The sequence below is a fragment of the Trachemys scripta genome, chromosome 5 (genome assembly GCF_013100865.1).
Source record: "Trachemys scripta elegans isolate TJP31775 chromosome 5, CAS_Tse_1.0, whole genome shotgun sequence".
In the NCBI taxonomy this organism is placed as follows: Eukaryota; Metazoa; Chordata; order Testudines; family Emydidae; genus Trachemys; species Trachemys scripta.
In genome coordinates, this window is record NC_048302.1 from 56,713,122 (window position 1) to 56,732,916 (window position 19,795).

General features: G+C 38.8%; 1 protein-coding gene across 1 annotated transcript in view; it reads right to left on the reverse strand.

The window, feature by feature from the left end:
• LRBA (LPS responsive beige-like anchor protein) overlaps positions 1–19,795 on the reverse strand; it is a 567,906-nt gene that overhangs the window by 455,735 nt on the left and 92,376 nt on the right. Inside the window, exons 17-22 of the mRNA XM_034771513.1 lie at positions 19,390–19,487; positions 13,767–13,859; positions 11,895–12,003; positions 11,261–11,342; positions 9,049–9,172; positions 8,546–8,738 (exon numbers count right to left, since the gene is read on the reverse strand). Of these exons, the coding sequence (XP_034627404.1) occupies positions 8,546–8,738; positions 9,049–9,172; positions 11,261–11,342; positions 11,895–12,003; positions 13,767–13,859; positions 19,390–19,487 (699 nt within the window). The remainder of the gene's footprint in view (positions 1–8,545; positions 8,739–9,048; positions 9,173–11,260; positions 11,343–11,894; positions 12,004–13,766; positions 13,860–19,389; positions 19,488–19,795) is intronic.

Genomic DNA, 19,795 nt, shown 5'->3' on the forward strand with positions numbered 1-19,795 from the left:
AAGCATCTGCAACTGTAAAGCTGATAATTCACAATTAATTACCAGAAATTGTTCTAAATTAGCGAGCTAAAAGGCCAGTCATTAATCTTCACAATCATTTGATGGTTAATCCATAGCCATTTGGAAACCACATCTATGCACTACTAGTTAAAGACACTTGTAAGCTAATAACTACAACATTCTCCTCTGCCATTAATTTTAACTTAATTTGACATTCAACATTCACTAATTGCCAGACAAGAAGATTAGCATGCAGCATGCAAAAAGGTTAAGATGACTAACATGTAAAAGAGGCATTTTAGCTGTGTGAGAAGATTTAGTCTAGGTTCCACGCCCCCTAGCCCGCCCTCCCCCCCCCCACATATATATGTGTGTGTGTGTGTGTGTGTGTGTGTGTGTGTGTGTGTGTGTGTGTGTGTGTGTGTGTGTGTGTGTGTGTGTGTGTGTATTTTTGTGGAGTGGAGGGAGATGGCATGGGTAACTGGTTGGCCGGCCAGCCAGCAACAGTACTGTTGTCCATAGCAAGGTTAATTGTAAACTAGTTCCTATGCTGCTAACCTCATCAATAAACTGTTCATAATTCCAGTATATGTTACCATTTTTACTCAGAGCTTTATTGACCTGTTTTTTCTCCCTCCTAACAGCTGAGGCCTGGAAACTCTCCACTCCAAGCAAGAAACAAATCAACTTTGACTGGAGGCACCAATACCTGCCAATACCAATCCCACTTCATGAATCAGTCAGAGAAAATGGACAGAGGTACTATATACATTAATGACAGGTTTCAGAGTAGCAGCCGTGTTAGTCTGTATCCGCAAAAAGAAGAACAGGAGTACTTGTGGCACTTTAGAGACTAACAAATTTATTAGAGCATAAGCTTTCCGAAGAAGTGGGCAGTAGTCCACGAAAGCTTTAGAGACTAACAAATTTATTAGAGCATAAGCTTTCCGAAGAAGTGGGCAGTAGTCCACGAAAGCTTATGCTCTAATAAATTTGTTAGTCTCTAAAGTGCCACAAGTACTCCTGTTCTTTTTTTTGTATATACATTAATACCTCCACACAACCTTCCTCCAAAGAACACATTTTGCCATATCCCCACCAAGCTTCTTACAAAGGGAAAAACTATATTCTAAACTAATTTTCTCTTATGTTTACTATCAAAATGCAAATGACTTATAAGACAGAGTTATTCTGAATGGCAAATATCAGTCACTATTGACTAATAAAAGTCTTCATTTAAATAGAAGTTAAATTTGTATGTTGGCTATTCTGGTGATTTGGGAAATGTATCTACATACAATTTATGAATTCTGTTTTGGATTAGGAATTGTATGTTTAAATCCTTATGATGATCTTCACTGTTCTTTTGTCTCATTCTGCTTGTGCTACGCAGATGGAGTGGTGCTTGAGAGTCTGTCTCTGAACAGGAATGGTCATTAAAAATCATCACCACCAGAATAGATCTTACCAGAACAGAACAAAACGTCTACATCCTAGGTGAAACCAGTTTCTCCTCCAGCTTTTCTCCACACAGATAAGTTTTAAATGCGTGAAAAGGAGGAAACAGAGAGAGAAGTGACAAAGCAGGGTTTTACAAACAAAGAGGAAGAGGCTTCGTCTACACTCAGAAATTATATTGGCATTATGATGTTGGTCAGGAGTACAAAAAACCTCACTTCCAACATATAGACAAGGCTGACAAAACTTCAGCTGAAGACACAACTATGTCAATGTAGCTAATGTCATTTGGGGAAGTGGTGGAAAAACTGCTCTCAGTTATAGTGCATCTACAGTATTGGGCTTTACCAAAATAGCTATATCAGTATAGTGTCCATAGCGTAGACATACCCTGAGAAGCTGAAGGGATATAGAGGACCTTAAAAGGGTCAGTTTTCTAGAGTGAGTGGAAACCTTTCTGACTGCTGGACCAGCCAGAGCAGAAAGGCACTGACTGCCCCATCAGAGAGAGAGAGAGAGAGAGAGATGCTACGATTCTGGAGTATCAGAGGGGTAGCTGTGTTAGTCTGTATCCACAAAAACAAGGAGGAGTTCAGTGGCACCTTAAAGACTAGCAGATTTATTTGGGCATAAGCTTCCATGGGTAAAAAATCCATTTCTTCAGATGTATGGAGTGAAAAATACAGCATAAATATACTGACACATGAAGAGAAGGGAGTTACCTTACAAGTGGAGAACCAGTGTTGACAGGAGAAAAAGCCCTAAGCTGGAGAAATACAGCCCAGCAGAGGGGCCCTCCTCCCTGCCCTTTTCAGTCTAACTTTCTACATCCAAAAATCTTTTCCTGCAACTTTGACCATGACATCCCTTTTCCCCAAATGCAGTGATTAGAATATATGCAATGAGGCACAGCGTTCCCCACCCACCATGGATGCTGCTTGTCAAAGGGCTCTCCTGAGTGGTTTGTACTCCTGCTTCCCATTCCCTCCTGCTGAGGCTGGAGGTCCCATCACACTTAGAAGTCAATAGTAAGTGGGCCCCTCCATCCACACCCAGGAATAGCAGGGGACTCACCTGAGAAAGAGGGGGAGGAAGGTGCCAGAAGCCATACTTTTTGAACATACATTACTTTCAGGGAGGCCCCATATTTTAATCCCAAAAGTAACTTGCATTCCACACAAATCTGGCAACCCCTTAATTTTTGTTGTTGAAAATTATTTACATCAGAAGAATCATGAAACTGAAGTTTTAAAAAGTGATACACTCAATTAATTAATCCCACATTTTAAATTTGCTGCATGAATTAGTCTTCCCCCCTCATGTTTGGCCTTTGTCACACATTGTGGCCCATTTGTGGGCCCTGGCAGATTGAGAGGTATGCCAGTGGTGCTAGGTAGGTAGCAGCGGTTCTCCCTCATGAATAGAAGAGCTGAAGAACCATTTATGTAACAGATATTAATAGTATTAAAATATCAGATAATCCTTATACACCTTTCTAAGGAAAGTTGAAGTATCTTATGTTTATGGAGTCTTTATACACTCATTCCCCTACTCCAATATTCAGCCTAAACAGTCTGTTTTTTTTAACTGCATACCATTGTTCCTACTTGGCCTCCCATATACCCTTAGCATTACCCTAAAAAAATCCTCATCCTCCATTTTACACAATTACATTGTTTGTAAACAGTTATGAATCACTGAGTCCTTGCTGAGGTGTTAAGAGGCATTTTAGATCAAGTTATTGTACAAGCTAACTATTCCTCAGCACATCTCTGTCAGGTAGCTAAATATTATTCTCATTTTAGAGATGGGAAAACATTAAGCAACTCATATTTTAAGCAACTAGCCGAAGACCTCATAGTAACTCAGGGGCAGTACTGGAATTGAAATTTAGGAGGTCCTGGCATCCAACCCCCTGCTCATTCCACTAGACGATGCTTCCTCCCCTACATATTGAGCTTTTTTAATCTTCCTACATAAATCTATTACTCCAATACCTAATCATTTCTGCTGATCTGTGTCTCCAGTTTTTCTGTACCTGCCACTGCCATGCCAGCTACATAATTCAGCTTAATTCTATGTACATCAAATTCACTATGTGGTACAATCAGTTTTTTCTCTTCTTGAAGGGGATTATCCCTTTTTTAGGGCACAAAAAGAGGAAATATCCAAATTATTTATTCAGCTTCTTATCTATACCAATTAAAATTATTTGGGTGGAGAATAATCACTTAGATATTAAAAAACAACAGTATTTTAAAACATGTTTATTTTGTTTAGGATTATCAAATCCCCTTTTATTCAGATTAGTAAACAGTATTCTGAAACATTTCCATATACAGATTAAAACTGATACAACTTCAGTCTGCAAATGGAAGTATTTTTGAACACTTATTGATTCATAACATTAATACAAACTTCATTAATTTTATTAAATATTCCAAGATGTTTCCTTATCCAAATGATTTACCTTTAATTTGGTTACTTGGTAACATGACAACTTTTTTTAATTAAAAGATATTTCAAAGGACCTGAAATACTTAAATGTTCACACTTTTCAATGTTTTAAAACATTCAAGTACATGGTGTATTATATTGTATAAATCATTATTTTCTTTAAATCTTGGGGAAATTGAAAGGTCAAGAAGGCAACTTGTCCACTATTATTTACTTGTTTCTTATTATTAACCATGAAGCCATTGGTCCTTTTTGCAAAGTAATAGATCTAGACAGATTTAAGTTTAGGATATACTTAACATATCTATTATGCTAGAAAAAATAAAGAAGGTGGGTGGTTTCATACATTCAATGTACTTTGAGAAGAAACAAAATTGGGTTTTGATCTAAATTTTTCCTGAATATTTTCATCAAACTGTAAGACTCAGTTTAAACTATAATTTTTGGTAAATCATGTTCAGCTTTGAAGAAATAGCACAAAGATATAATATGAAAATCAAGGCAGTGCATGAGCAAGACACAAAAATTTAGCCTTAAAAAGGTTACCCACACCTTTTAAATTCTGGAAGCAAAGAAACCAATGTAGTGCAATTATGCTAGAAAAACCATTGCTGCTTATAAGGCATAGTGCAGCTGTTGGAAGAGAGGGTTACAGTGACAAACAGCTTCCCTGCTACAAAGGTGGCAGGAAATCTATCAAACTGGACAATAAAATTGCAATTGAGTTTCTTTGGCTTTTTATAGCAGCTGCATGTATCTTGATGTGTAGCTCTGCAAAATCTATCCAATTCTGCAACACTAGTCCGTTATACACTAGTTCTTTATCAAAGAATGGTATTATAAATTGGGGGTTAAAGGGCTGTAAAAAGGAAAAATAAGCATTAATTCCCTACAATTAAAGATTAAATGAAAAAAATGGTTATTTCCTCAACAATATTAAGAAAAAAAATATTTGGGTCTCTATGATTGCTGGTTCCATAGTACTTTGAAAGCATGCTAGAAATCAAACAAATCATTGACGCACTTAGCATCTAGCAATATACCAACTGAATTATTTCTACACAGTATTATAAAGTCATACAAAATAAAGAGTCTAGGTAATTTACAACTTTTTTAAAATAAGTGTATACTAGAGTATCCAAAATGTAAGTTAATTAGGAAAAACAATTTTAAGAATTCATAACCAATTGAATATTAATATCAATGTTTAAGGCACACACACCCCACACATGTCATCATCTCTATCCTTATATCACTAGTTGCAGTGTAAAATGTAACCATTACCTTTACCAAAAGGTAATTTAATCTGAAATAATTAATAAATGATTAATCAGAATAAGGTTTTAACAGTCCTACTTATTTAAAAAAAAATCTTAATTCTTGCAGCAGGAGACTATGAAGACAACTTTTTAGGACCAGTATTCAACAGACTGAACTATTCCAGATCTGGTTTAACGGTTTCAAACCCAGAACACATTCTGCAACCCACCCCACTTATTCACCCGCTCATCTCTCTTCACCCCCACCACTGACCTCCCCTGAAATGCAAAAAAACCCAGGGGAACAAACGTTGGACACTTAACACAACAGATTTGGGCTTTGGAAAAGTGAAGCTAGAAGTCTATTCCACAGCTGAGGACCCCTCAATAGGAATTTCCTGGCTGCTAGCCTGCTTCATGTTGGAACTGGGCAACAGGAGGGTGGGGTGGAGGCTCAAGCACCTCAGATCCCATTTGGTATGGTATCGCATGGTCCTATTCAACATATTCACAAATCATCTGGAAAAAGAGGTAAATAGGGAGGTGGCAAAATTTGTAGTGGATACAAAACTACTCAAGATAGTTAAGTCCCAAGCAGACTGAGAAGACTACAAAAGGATCTCACAAAACTGGGTGACTGGACAACAAAATGGCAGACGAAATTCAACATTAATAAATGCGAAGTAATGTACATTGGAAAACATTATCCCAACTATACATATAAAATGATGGGGTCTGAATTAGCTGTTACCACTCAAGAAAGAGATCTTGGAGTCATTGTGGATAGTTCTCTGAAAACATCCACTCAATGTGCAGCAGCAGTCAAAAAAGCAAACAGAATGTTGGCATCATTAAGATAGGGTTAGATAGTAAGATAGAAAATATCATATTGCCTCTATATAAATCCATGGTACTTTCACATCTTTAATACTGCCTGCACATGTGGTTGCCCCATCTCAAAAAAGATACATTAGAATTGGAAAAGGTTCAGAAAAAGGCAACAAAAATGATTAGGGGTATGGAATGGCTACCAAATGAGGAGAGATTAATAAGACTGGGACTTTTCAGCTTGGAAAAGAGACTACTAAGGTGGATATGATAGAAGTCTATAAAATCATGACTGGTGTGGAGAAAGTAAATAAGGAAATGTTATTTATTCCTTCTCACAACACAAGAACTAAGGGTCACCAAATGAAATTAATAGGCAGCAGGTTGAAAAACAAACAGAAGGAAGTATTTTTTCACACAACGCACAGTCAACCTATGGAACTCCTTGCCAGAGGATGTTGTGAAGGCCAAGATTATAATAGGGTTCAAAAAAGAACTAGATAAGTTCATGGAGGATGGGTCCATCAATGGTATTAGACAGGCTGGGCAGGAATGGTGTCCCTAACCTCTGTTTGCCAGAAACTGAATGTGCGACAGGGGATGGATCACTTGATGATTACCTTTTCTATTCATTCTCTCAGGGGCACTTGGCATTGGCCACTGTCAGAAGACAGGATACTGGACTAGATGAACCTTTGGTTTGACCCAGTAGGCCATTCTTATGTTCTTAACTAAGGCCCTTTCAGATAACTAGAACCAAATCCATTTTAAGAATGTAGCAGTATTTGCATCATCAAGTTCTTGTTTTCAGAAATTTTATAACTCATCCAGAATTTCTTTTTGAATATTTAGCCCCTATAAGGTCTCCTACAAACATTTGGGTTTTCTCTACATATTCTGGAACAGCTGGGTTAGTCATTTTGAGTTATAGGTATGAAATAATATATATTAGTGACCACAAATCCATTTCAGTGTTTGGATTTTAACACTGTATTTTATGTTTAACTTTACCAACCATTAGTTCTCATTGCATACTGCTTCTTTCTCCACACACATCTCACAAACAAAAACTTCAAAACAACCATGAGTTAATTTTTACAGGTATTGTTTAGAAACTAGGGGCATACTCCTCAGGTATGCCAAAGCTGCATGGGCAAACTTCAGGCAAAGGGGTGGCTTTATGCCACATTTCTGCTTACCCCGATCCTGGGGGCAGCCAATGGCTGGTTCAATTCCCAGAAATTTAGAGCAGCCTCAGAGCTGCTTAAAATTATGGTAACTTGTAACAAAACTTCAGTGGCCTTTACCCTGGTCACAGATTGCAGCCCACTCCACCTACACACCGCTATGCTGATGGGAATGTTTCAGGTTTGATATTGAGCTGGCATAGCAAAGGATTAATGCATCACTATGTCACTGGAGCCACATTTTGGCATGGATTAATATCTGGCCCCAGATCCTTTGCACCTATAATGTCATGAAATGTTCATTGACTAAACATTGGTAAGCATTTTTAGTATATGGACTTTTATTCTTCTCTCTCGCACATAACCACACACAATAGATTATTGAGCTGTTTATTGGATCAATAATCAGTGATCTACAAGATAAACCAATAGTGCTGTTGTGGTCTAAATAGATTGACACTTTCTGAGAGGAAGTTAATCCATGTAAGGACAGTAACGTGGGATTAAGATGTGCAGTTTTGTATGCCCTCTATACGTGGGTAAGACACACACTTTTAAAAGTATGTAATTTATAATTTACCTGTCTGAAAATCCAGAACACAAGTTCCACAGCTTTTTATGTTAGACTTTTTTCTTTTCTTGGTGCAGGGAAAGAGAAATGAAGTGGTGGCTTTTTCTAGTTCTATAGCTCAATTTGAAAAGAAGAGTTACTAATAAAATGCGTTTTGCAGTGTTGCTCAGGTTGTAACAAGCCAACAAAAGCCATGAAAGAAGGAAGGCTGGCATCTGTATTCGGAAAATTGGGATTCTCCTTCAGCCTCCTTACCTTCCTGTCTCCCTTCATGGCTTTACAGATGGAATGTTAGCCTCTACTCGGATTTCCTTAATTTCATGGATTTGTTTCACTGCCTTTTGATGTTACTAAAAGGTATTTTTTGTCTATGAATAGATAAGGTGCGCCACCTTGTGTTAAAAAACTTCATTCTGTTATTAATGCACAGAAATCCAGCACTAAAACACCACTGAAACGCTGATTAACCGGCCCTAGGAAATGTTTAAATGCCATTTTCACTACAAGTGAACACCATCATGCCATAAGCAACAGAAAGAATTTTGTGATTAAAGTATTCTGACAATAAAAATCATTCAATTTTCAAATGTGACAAGCCATATACTGAACTTGAAGTATATGCTATTATAGACTATTCAAGCCACCAAATTTCTACTTATTAAAATAGCTTATTTCTACTAGAAGACTTTTTTATTTGACCCAGTACTTAAAGGCTCCAAATTTCATTAGAGAGTACAAAAAAAAATTATTGCAATTTCCAGAATATTTTTCCAAGAAACACTCACCTTTGAATGTGTGATTGACAGTGTATCCACCCAAACTCGCCAGCCACCCCACTCATATTTGACTGCATGATAAAGCAAGATTCTAAAAATGGCATACACCATTTCAGTTATCTTCTGCTCTTCAGAGTTCTTGGGGTTGAAATAGCAAAGAGAAAGCATCCACTCCTGCCACACTGAGCACTGCAACAAGCTCCTGCAAAACACATACCCCTTCTGCTAAATCACATCTCAAAATGGACAAGCATATTAAAACATACAAAGATCATTAAACTTTGAGACCACATATAGCCGGTGATGAATTTAGAATATGTGAAAACACTACTGCATGCAAGCTTCTCTAGCATTACATGTATAAGCTTAATAGAATACAACATTTGTTAAATAACATGGCCTAGACATGGTAGCCTAATGAAACTATTTTAGCTTAGTCCGAACAGAGGACAGATTTGTAAGACATTGTTAGTTACATACGGTCTTTGTATGCACATGATGAGCCCTCTTACCTCCTATTTTCTCTGCTGTTATTAAAAAGTTTAATCATGTCTGAGAGAAAAGCTCGACGAACCTCCAGAGCTTCCGGGCACTGGGGAGAGTTACGTAGTAGGGTCGCAATTACTTTCAATACCTCTGTAAAACAGTTCACAAGTACATTTTAAAAACTAGAAATAAAGCACATCAAGTATTGGAGCTTATTAAACTACATTCACTAACAGGAAACATTTTGGTAACAGTCACTTTATGAAAAACTAACTTGTAAAAATATATTTGTTTATACAAAGAAAGAAAAGCATCTCCGCCAGGGTCAAAGATGCATCTAAGTAAAGAAGAAATATATTGCTTCCTTCTTCCAAAGACTTCCATGACTATTCCTCTTCAGTGGGATTTTCAGACAGGGGCACTCCCAGAAATTTTTCACATGGTACACACAAATTTAATTTAGCCACCCATATTTGGCCCAACTTACCCTCCATCATGATTGCAGGGGTGCACAGGCCAAATTTCAGAGAGTAGCATTGCAAGCTGGCATGTGGGGTTGTGTGCCACTCAGTTTGGGGGCCCTGGAGCAAACTGCCCCTTTTGCCCCTGCCAATGATATGCACTGTGCACACGGCTGCCGGCACCACTGTTTACAAATGCATTCAGTGTTGGTCTAGTTCACAGTGGGAGTGGAGTTAGGCCATTATCTAAAATGTTGGAATTAATGATGATTAGGGTTTAATAATCTAATGCCTACTAATGACTGGTTTAAAAGGAAATATTGGTATTTACTGACGATCTTTAAGAAATATGTTCTCTGGAAGACTAGGAAAATACCAGCTGATGAATCATGTTATAAAATAAACATGAAAGCCAGGTGTACTCTAAGTTTCTCTCTTTGAATATCAATTATACTGAATCAATAGAATGTTAAGGGTTTATTTTCAATCTTAAAAATAGTTTCAGTTGTAAAAACAATGAAAGTTTGAAAAAAATGGTCTCTGGTGAATTTTTCACCCCCTATATACACACATTGGTTTGTACAGTACTTTTTGGGGGAGGGCAGAACACAGACACACATTCTGATTTTTGGGAAGTGGGGTTGGTAAGAAAACCACTGTTTTTATTACTTTAAGAAAAAACTGAATGAACTTTGAAAACAGACAAAATAGGTCAGAATTTATTTCTAGTCACTTTCACAGTTTCAATTCAGCTTCTAAATTAAAGTTTCAAAACCTTTTCCCTATTTAATAAAATATAAGCACTGACCTCATGAGTGCGTTCAGGAAAAAGTTACCATTCCTTACATGCCTGAGACTCCTAGGTAACAGTTCTAGGAAGTCTGTGTTAATCTAACAGGGACTCTGTCAACTTGAATGAACTGAGTATATGGGATTTAGAAACAGACAACTCAACCCATCTCTATCCCACCAAGATGACACCATTAATTCTCACTCCCTACATTGTAAGCTTCCTGGAAGATGTAGTCAATGTCCCCTAAACACAGGTCATTTTCCTCCAACTTTATTTTCCTTCCCCAGACTCTGAAGATAAAGATATCACCATCTTTATACTATATATTAAATCACAATGCAACTTTAAAAGTGAAAATTTAAACTTATCCATGAATAATGGAATACCATAACTTCATTATATATCACAAACACATATCTCAAGAACAGAAATTTGTCCTTCATGAGAGTTCTTAAGAAATCTAAAGTCTCAAATCAGGATTTTCTTCCTACACAGAAAGTTACCCTAAACAATATAGTAAGAAGATACATTTCTTGCACTCCAAATCTGGAGTTTCTGCACTGAACATAATTTAAGATGAATGTTATTTCCATACGTCATGTAATTTAGTCTGACATCACTAAATAACACAATCAGAATTGCACTGAAACCTGAAAATGTATTAAATTAAAATACTCTGGGCATAAAAATCTTGAAAAAACATCTTATACCATCACCACCACATAAAAAAAAGGGTCAGTACTAAATTACGTATACATTTAGACACAAAACATCTTTCAAAAAGCAGGGGACAGGCATGTTTCCCAATTAACTCCAACTAAACATGCATTATCTCCCCTCTTGCATGAATGATTCTGTAAAACTAACAGACCACAATTCAGACTGCTGAACATAATTAATAAGCTGTTTTTTTGTTTTGTTTTTTTTAATTACAAACATTTTTAGCTTAACAGTGATGTAATTTAAAAGATATATAATGCTTACGAGGATTTTGTATCTTCACTGTTGAATCTGGGTCAGGATGCTGTTTATGTATTACTTGAGTGCAAATTTGTTCAATAAGAATCTGGGGGAAGGAGGAAGTAACAGTGTAAGAACAGCTATTTAATCTTCACTAAAAAGCTTGCTGGAGTATGGTTGATCCCCTTGCTTATCATAAGGTTTTCTACAATACCCATCATATCATCTTAGTGCTAAAATTGTACTGAAGTTTCCTTGTCATAGGTTTTAGTAATTGAATCAATCTTATTTTTAACACCAATTTTCGCATTTTCTGAGACACACAATTGGTATTTTAATTATAGTGGAAGAGTTCCCCTAAATTTAATCAAAGTTACAACAACCTTAAGCCATGATATCAAGTGGAATGAAGCTCTCAGATTAAAAGTATGTACTTCAATTATTTAATTTAACAGTTATTTTAAAATGATTCACAATAAGCTACTTCTATAAGTAAATTAAGCAGAACTTCCAAAGTAGTAAGCTTCAGAAAACTTTACTGCATCCATAGCTAAGTTTCTAGCGTCATCTGGAAAATATCAGCACAAATATGCAAGCAATTTTATAATATCTTCTAAGTAATTAGGAAGATTGGATTCTAACTACAGTCTATTACTACCTCAAACAGGACATTGTACGTGGTCATGGTGATTAAGCCTGTATGAAGCATCAGCCTTTCAGCCAGCAAAGAGAATAATCCATGTCCAAGCATGACTTCAGCTTTTCTCCTAAAATAACACAGAAAGGCAGATAAAGTAAATTATCTACTCTAACTTGTTAGGTATGTGTACACCAGAGCAGTGCTAAATTGGTGAAAGTGTTTCAGCATTTTATTTTGTAGCCTCTCGGTTCTGGGGAAGTTGGGACACAGGAACCCTCATCTGCCAAAGGTAACAATCAAGCCGCCCATTGGGGCCTGCTGAAAGCATGACTACTGGATGGTTCAGTCTCTGAGCCTCTGGGTATTTCTACACTGCAATCAGAACTGTGGCTGCAGCACATGCAGACCTATCCAAGCTAGCTAGCGCAAACAATCGCACTGAAGCCACAGCAGCACACATCAGCCACTCAAATACATGCCCAGAGTCCTGGGTATCCAGCCTGTGCTGCTGTGCTCTCACTATTACTGACATTTAAACTAGCAAGACCAAAGCTAGGGCAGGTATGTCTACACATGCTGCAGTCACACCTCTGACTGCAATGTTGACACAGCCTGTGACAGGGGCCACTTACACATTGTGTGCCAACATTCTACCGCCAGCCCAAAAAGCTGGACCCAGACCTTGCGGGACCCTTGAAAATGATATAGGGAAGAGCATAACCCTCTCGATTCAGCTCACAAAGATTATTTGACCATGAGCATTAGCTGGTAATTATGTTAACTACAGTTGCAGCAAAGTCCACTCTTTAAATAAATTGGTGGAAACTAGTGTTGCACTTTCTGCTGCAATTGGACAACTATAGAACTTCCAAGATCAACACTAAATGCTGAGGGCCAGTGTTTCAAGACAAAAATTGAAAGACCTATGTAAAGTTCATTCTCCTTGCCACTTCTCAAGGTGGATGTCCTAATTACAGACAGATGTCTGTAGGTTAACAGAGACCAGTTGGCTATATATCTGTGTTCTGGGTGGCTGAGGCATAAGAAAAGGGGAGCAGCAAAAATAAATTAGGATGGATTAATTTTAAAGATAAAACTAGAGTTACCAACCCAGTTTAGGTGGCTTAAGAATCTCTTACTTTATTCATCTTCACTATAAAGTTGGCAAGAACATCAAAGTGAATATTTACAGAAATGTTTCTGCTGTATGCCCAACAAAAAATCCTAAATACCGATGTGTTTTGGATCTGAGCTCTGGCAACATCAACTTAAAGTTTTAAATCACATAACCGGTCAGAGGTACTTTGTTATGCATATAGCAAAAGTGCTGGGTTGCAAATACTCACATTAATGTTTTTGCCAATTTTAAAATAAAGATAAAATAAGACACTTAAGATACCTTAAATTGAGTCCAGAGTTGGTAATATTTGTTGCTAATCTCGCTATTCTAATTGTTACTATATATTTAGTTGGAACTATGCAAGCAGGTTGTGTTAAAAATATAAACCTATAAACTAGGGTGACCAGATGTCCTGATTTTATAGGGACAGCCCCGATTTTTGGGTCTTTTTCTTATATAGGCTCCTATTACCCCCCCACTCCCTGTCCCGATTTTTCACACTTGCTGTCTAGTCATCCTACTATAAACTGACATGTCACAAATCACTAGGCAAGCTTGATGGGAGAGCCTTTTATGATGCTATGACACAATTGTGAGTAATTCCACTAGATAGGGAACGGATTATAAAAAACAAATTGAATGACACTGAAGAAAACAGTACCTACTATGGGCTGAAGTGTGTATTCTGGATGCATGCCAACAGAACACTTTAAATATGTATAACATATACAGAAACAGTACCTTTTCTTCAGATTTAAACCAGTACTTACTTAGGTGCTAGATGTTTTAAGAAGTAGCCCATCACTTTTAGAGCTTGTACCCTGATCCCTTCACTTTTTGATGCTAGAAGTTTGTAGACAACCCTGAATGAAAACAAACAAAACACCAAGATTGCCTGAAATAGCAACTAAGAGAGAGTTTCCACACTGACAAATTAACTGAAGCACACTGCAAACAAGTTTGTACCTTGGTTCAAATTAAAGTGACAGATATTGATAAGCTTTACAAATATGGTATGACATTTTCCTAAATTATGTAGTACTTTGTACTAAAATTTTAAAGCTATATTTGGGAATTTTGAAATCCAAATTCTTTCAGAGTCCCTAAAAGTGTCAATTGATATGAAAACAGTATCTGTGAAAAGGTCATTGTAATTTCAGTACTCAAATCTGTCTTTAGCTGATATCTCACTCAGGCTACAGTACAGAAAAGCAAACAAATTATGTTTGTTGTACCGTCAAGACAGCTAGCTACAGAATAGCTGCAAAAAGCTTAAGTTTCATAATTGGGTGGACATTTACTAACAGTATTCGTATTTGACATTTGTATCCCTTGCTAGTCCTTTATGACAGCTTTCAGAAGGATGGCAAAAAAACAATGTCAGCTGGCATTCTTTTCATTACACTTATACCAGTTTCCTTAGATTATTTAATAAAAAAAACACAGTTAATGAAAGAACACATTAGAATCTTAGCAAAGCTGTCTTACATACAAAATTGCATATGCACATATACTCCCCCTTCTTTCTGGAAGACAGAAGGTATTATTCCTCTGTCATTGATCTTTCTTCAGATCATACTGGTACTTAACATAAGGAAATCCCTATTAGCTCTGGAACATGCATTGTACCTTACGTTGGGTGACCATATTTTCCTATGCTGAATATGGGACACCTGGTAAAATTACTCTTATTCAAGTGAGTACTACAGCAATCAATCAGAACTATGTAGTACAAACATTCAAATTAACATCAAGTTGACTGAGCCCCTGTTAAGAAGAAACACTGTAGCTGGATTATTTTTATTTACCTTCTTATCTTTAAGGCTTTAGGGTTCACACAGGGAGAAGTGTGTGTGTCACTTCTGGCTGTGTGTGAGGGGGGGGAGGGGTGGCACACACCCCTTCCTCCCCCCCCCCCCATACACACACACGCAGCCAGAAGTGACACACACACACACCCCTACCCCTCTCACACAGGGGGGTGGATCAACTGACCCGACCCTTCCTGTCCAGTGCTCTCTGCCATCCATGCCTGGCTGGGCCCCTGGGACGGACCCGCCTCTTCTGATACCTGGTGCCGCAACTTCCCATGGCAATATGTGGGAGGGGAGGGGGCACGCACCCCCTCCCCAGATTTCTGCCAGGGTTCACACCAGAATGTGGCAAGCAGCAGCCTTTTGGCGCTGTGCAGGAGGGAAGGGATGGGAGCTGCTTCCAGATGCTGGGGGGAGGGGGGGCTATAGGATGACCTAGCCCATGTCTTTGCTTCATCTTCCCCACCCCATCCCGGCTGGAAGCAGCTTGTCCCTTCCTGCCCGCACACTGTCGAAAGGCAGCAAATACCCCCAGGCTGCTGCTGGCCACTGACATAACCCAGCTGCCCCCTGTGCCATGACTACAGAACGGGCAGGAAGGGGTTAAGCCCTAAGAATAATTATGCATCAGGGCCCAGGGAACCTGACTGCAGGAACTTCAGCAAACCTGGCCAGAGAGATGACTCAGCAGGGGAGGGTTCCTAGGGGACAAAGCAGCCCTGCGCCCCTGGGGTCAGGACACAGGGGCGGGGGGGGGGCAGGTGAAGAGGGTGCTAAGCCCCTGCCCTTGGGGCTGCTGTGGAGCCTGCAGGTTTGGGGTGTGAACAGGCTGGAAATTGCTTTCCCTCCCTCACCCCAACACTCCGGAGTTTAGCTGAGGGGCAGAGAGGTTTCCCCATGCCAGGGCTTTGGCACATGCAGAGCTTGGCTCCTCCTGGCCAGCGCCCTGGGCCGGAGGGTCTTGGGCTTTCCCGGGGTGCCAGCCCAGCCAGAGGCAGTGGGGGAAGGAAGGAGCCTGCCAGCTAGGCTGTTGGTGAGCTGAGCACTCTGACCAGGGGGCTGGTTCTCTGAACAGCGCTGGGAGTGGGATGCACCCTGCTGGGGGGCATATAAAAGAGCAGCAGGGCTGTGGGAGCGAAGGGGCAAAGTAGGGAGAGGACAGTGAGAGGGGGAGAACATAAAGGGCCAATGGGTGGGCAGCAGAGCTGACATGTAGCCGGCCACTGCCTGGCGCCTGCCCACCCTCACCAGCCACCGCAGCTCACAGCACACAGCATGTGGGGCTTGCTGAGGGACCAGCAGGGGGAGCAGCCAGCCCCACATGCTGCATCTACACCCCGCCATGAGCCTTGCACATCCACCCTCATCGTCAACCACTAGACCCCTGTCCCTCATCACTGGTGGGCAGGCGGCTGACGAGCAGGGATCCAGCCAAGCAGGGTTCACGCCAGCATATGGCTAGCAGCAGCCAGTACTGATTGGGGGGGGGGGGGGGCAGAAACTATGGGACAATTTGCCCATTTTTTAGAAAAAGTCAGAACACCTGCGGGAGGACTAAAATACAGGACTGTCCCTTTAAAAACGGGACGTCTGCTCATCCTAACCTTACAATACCTGCTCAATGGAGAAAAAAGGATGGTTAGCACTGAACAGTCCATTGTTGTTAGAATCTCACATAATTAAAAGTGACAACATGCAAATATACTGATGAGTAATCTATGTGCAAAATTTCCAAGTTTTACTCCAGAGCATATATCTATATTTGAACTTCTCATTCAAAATTTTTACTGGAAAACAAGCAACACTCACATTTCCATCTCAGCTAGCACTCAATCAATGCCCCAGTATGTTGCTAAAGGGCAATATGCTGCATCCTTCATATGAGATACAAATTGACACACTGAGCACTTCTTTAAATAATTAAGAAAGGAATAAGCAATGTCTAATTTTTAGGTCACACAGAGAGTAACATACCAAAAACTCCTATACGAAAATATACCAAAGAAATAAATGCCGGAACTAGAAAACGCCAGAATTAAGATTGCCCATGCAACCATGATCTTTAGATGGTCACTTACTATTTTTCCCTACAGGACCTATACCTCACTCAGTGCACAATAAGGATGGGGGCTCAAGGGATAGGTATATATTAATTATTTCTTTTTATCCTCATCAGTAGGCATGCGGCTCCTGCCACCTTCTCAGAAATGGCTAAATCTTTCCAAATAAAACAATTCAGCCTGAGGCAGACACCTGACATAAAAAACTGTAGCCCATATAATTAAAACTTAGCAATGTTATAAGCAACTGAAAGCAGTCTCATAGCAGAAAGTGTTAAGTATAGACACTCTGCCAGCTGATGACGACTGGTCTGGTGGCCATGCCCTCTGGACACTACTATACTACAATAAATAAATTAAAATTGTGTCCTGAGAGGATAAATTCTGTTCTCGATTGTACACTTAATATCAATATAAGATTGCTCCAATGTCATCATCACCATCGTGACGTACTTACAACCGATGTGATTTTAGTTTGGTTGTCTTTGGTATTCACTAGATCTCCTGAATTTGTATCAACCACACTTGGCTTCTGTCCAGATGAGAGAAGCTCTTAATAGTTTTTATGGATTATGTAATTCCTTAATGTTCCATGAAATTATATTGATTATGAGAATGCAGATGATAAAGTCCCCCAGTCTGTACAGTGAACATTTTGGGCCGTGTGCCTCTTTTTATGAAAATACATTTTTAGAACTTTAAGGGATAAATTCATAAGCATTTCTACTAGTATCAAAACTAATGAAAAGGACAATATTACTTAACATATAAATACCTGGCTGTTGATACTTTTAAGAACAGAACAAAGTAGACTGTTTTGTTTACACACCCAAACCCTCCCAATAAATTTATTCCATAACCTCAGCTGCCCCCAACACACCCAAACAAAAGAAAAAAGTCTCCCCTTCTCTTCAGTACCAGAATCAGAGGGTAAAGAGTCAGCAGCGATTCAAATCCAAGCAACACAAAAAATGATTTTAACCTGGGTGAAGCAGCTGTGAATGTAACTAGCTAGGCAGGTGGGATATCATCAGCAGAGTACAAAAGATGGAGGAAGATAACACAGCCCAATTTTCTCTATCCTTACAAGATGCCAGCTTACAAGACACCATCAGGACTATCCAGTATCATGGAAAATATTAAACTTCCATATAGGTTATTTCTGAGCTAATATATGTTATTTTTTAATTTTAAGAAAAGACACCCAAATATTTATACAGCCTGTGTGAGGAAAAAAATTAATTTTATTTTAAACATGGAGAGAAAGTATCATTTAACTCAGCTTTTTAAATTTTCAGATCAAATGCACTAGACATATAATCAGCCAGTTAAATGGCTGGAGACAGTACAGGAGTAAGGAATATAACAAATGAGACAGAAAAACAAAGATTTCTCACAGTCGACTCACTATTCATACTGAGCTGCCCCTATGCTACTTAATAAAAAGAAAAAAGTTTATTGCCAGTTGAAGTAAAAACAAATACAATACGTTAGAGACCTGACATGGCATTCAAATACTTTATTATTTAGAGCTTTTATTCGTTTCCCAAAACATAATATTACCATACAAATGAAGTCAAAGCTGAACAAAACAGATGAAATAACTAGCACTGAGAAGAGGGTGGAAACAATTATGAACATGACTGCATGATTCTTGACATAGGGGAACTGGGGGGGAAAAAGTAAAACCCAGAATTAATCAGTAGTTGCAACAAAAGGTATGAATTGAGAATACACCTTTATATAACAAGTGAATTACTGCAGTAAGTACCCTTCTAGGAACAGTTCTTATATTTGGTTGTATGCTCACACTTTCCCCTGATATCCACACAGGATTCATTTTAAATTAGAAAAGTTCAGTTATCAGGCCACCCATTGAGAGCACAAAATAAAATCAAAACCGTAATTTAATGCCATTTTCCTAACAACAATTCTTCTACTGGGCTTTACTAGAAATAGCATGTCATAGCTCCTTTCCTCAACTACTACTATCCACTCAGCATACCATGAAACAGCATTTCTCAACATATTGAGCATGGCCTACAGGTAGACAGAAGTTGCCAACAGTAGGTTACACACCATAGGGTGGGGGAAGAAAAGGGGGAAAAAGAAAAAAAAAAAACTTTTCAGTAGTGAAAAAGCTAACAAGGATCAGAAGAAATCTGTTAGCTAGTTTAGCTGCAATTGTCCCATTACTAAATTCTCAATGAATTGACGTGGAAAGGGAGGTTTCAGGCTAGATGTTAATGGATGATGATTAACATAGGAGTATAGACTAACTCAAACTGACTACTACTTGTCAGAGCATGACTGACAGCTTGGAGGCATTAACAATTCCTAAGTAATAAAACCAATGTGAACTCTGTCCAAGAGAACAACTGGACACAAAAAATCACCCAAAAGGAGTTTACAGCTATATTACTAGGACTGAAATGACTCAAAGTGGCGTGGGAATTCCAGTGAATAGCAGTATCGCCAAAATATTGTTCTCTTTTGCCTACGCATTAAATTTAACTTACCGTAATCCATTCCTCTGATCAAAAGCAGGAATCATAGAACTGGGATGCTCTGATGTCAGAGCAACAAGCAACTGCAAGACATCCATTAGATTGTCATCCTATTAAAAAATAAATCACAGAATTTGAATTTAAAAATTAAGTAGCTAAATTGCTAGATTAGAACATTACTGTAAATTTTAAAAGTCATTGCAAATAATTCAGTATGATCCAGGCCTTGGTTTTGGGCCAAGGAAGTTCTTTAGGTAGCAGCTGTAAACTGTAGAGCAGGGCCAGGGAGTCAGACCAGAATCCAAATAACTAGGCCAGGCTCAAAGGAGCCAGGAGAGAGTACTAAGGAACAGGAAAGGTACAGGGAAATTAAAGGGTCAACAAAAGTGAGAATGGATTAGGTAGAATTAGTTGATCT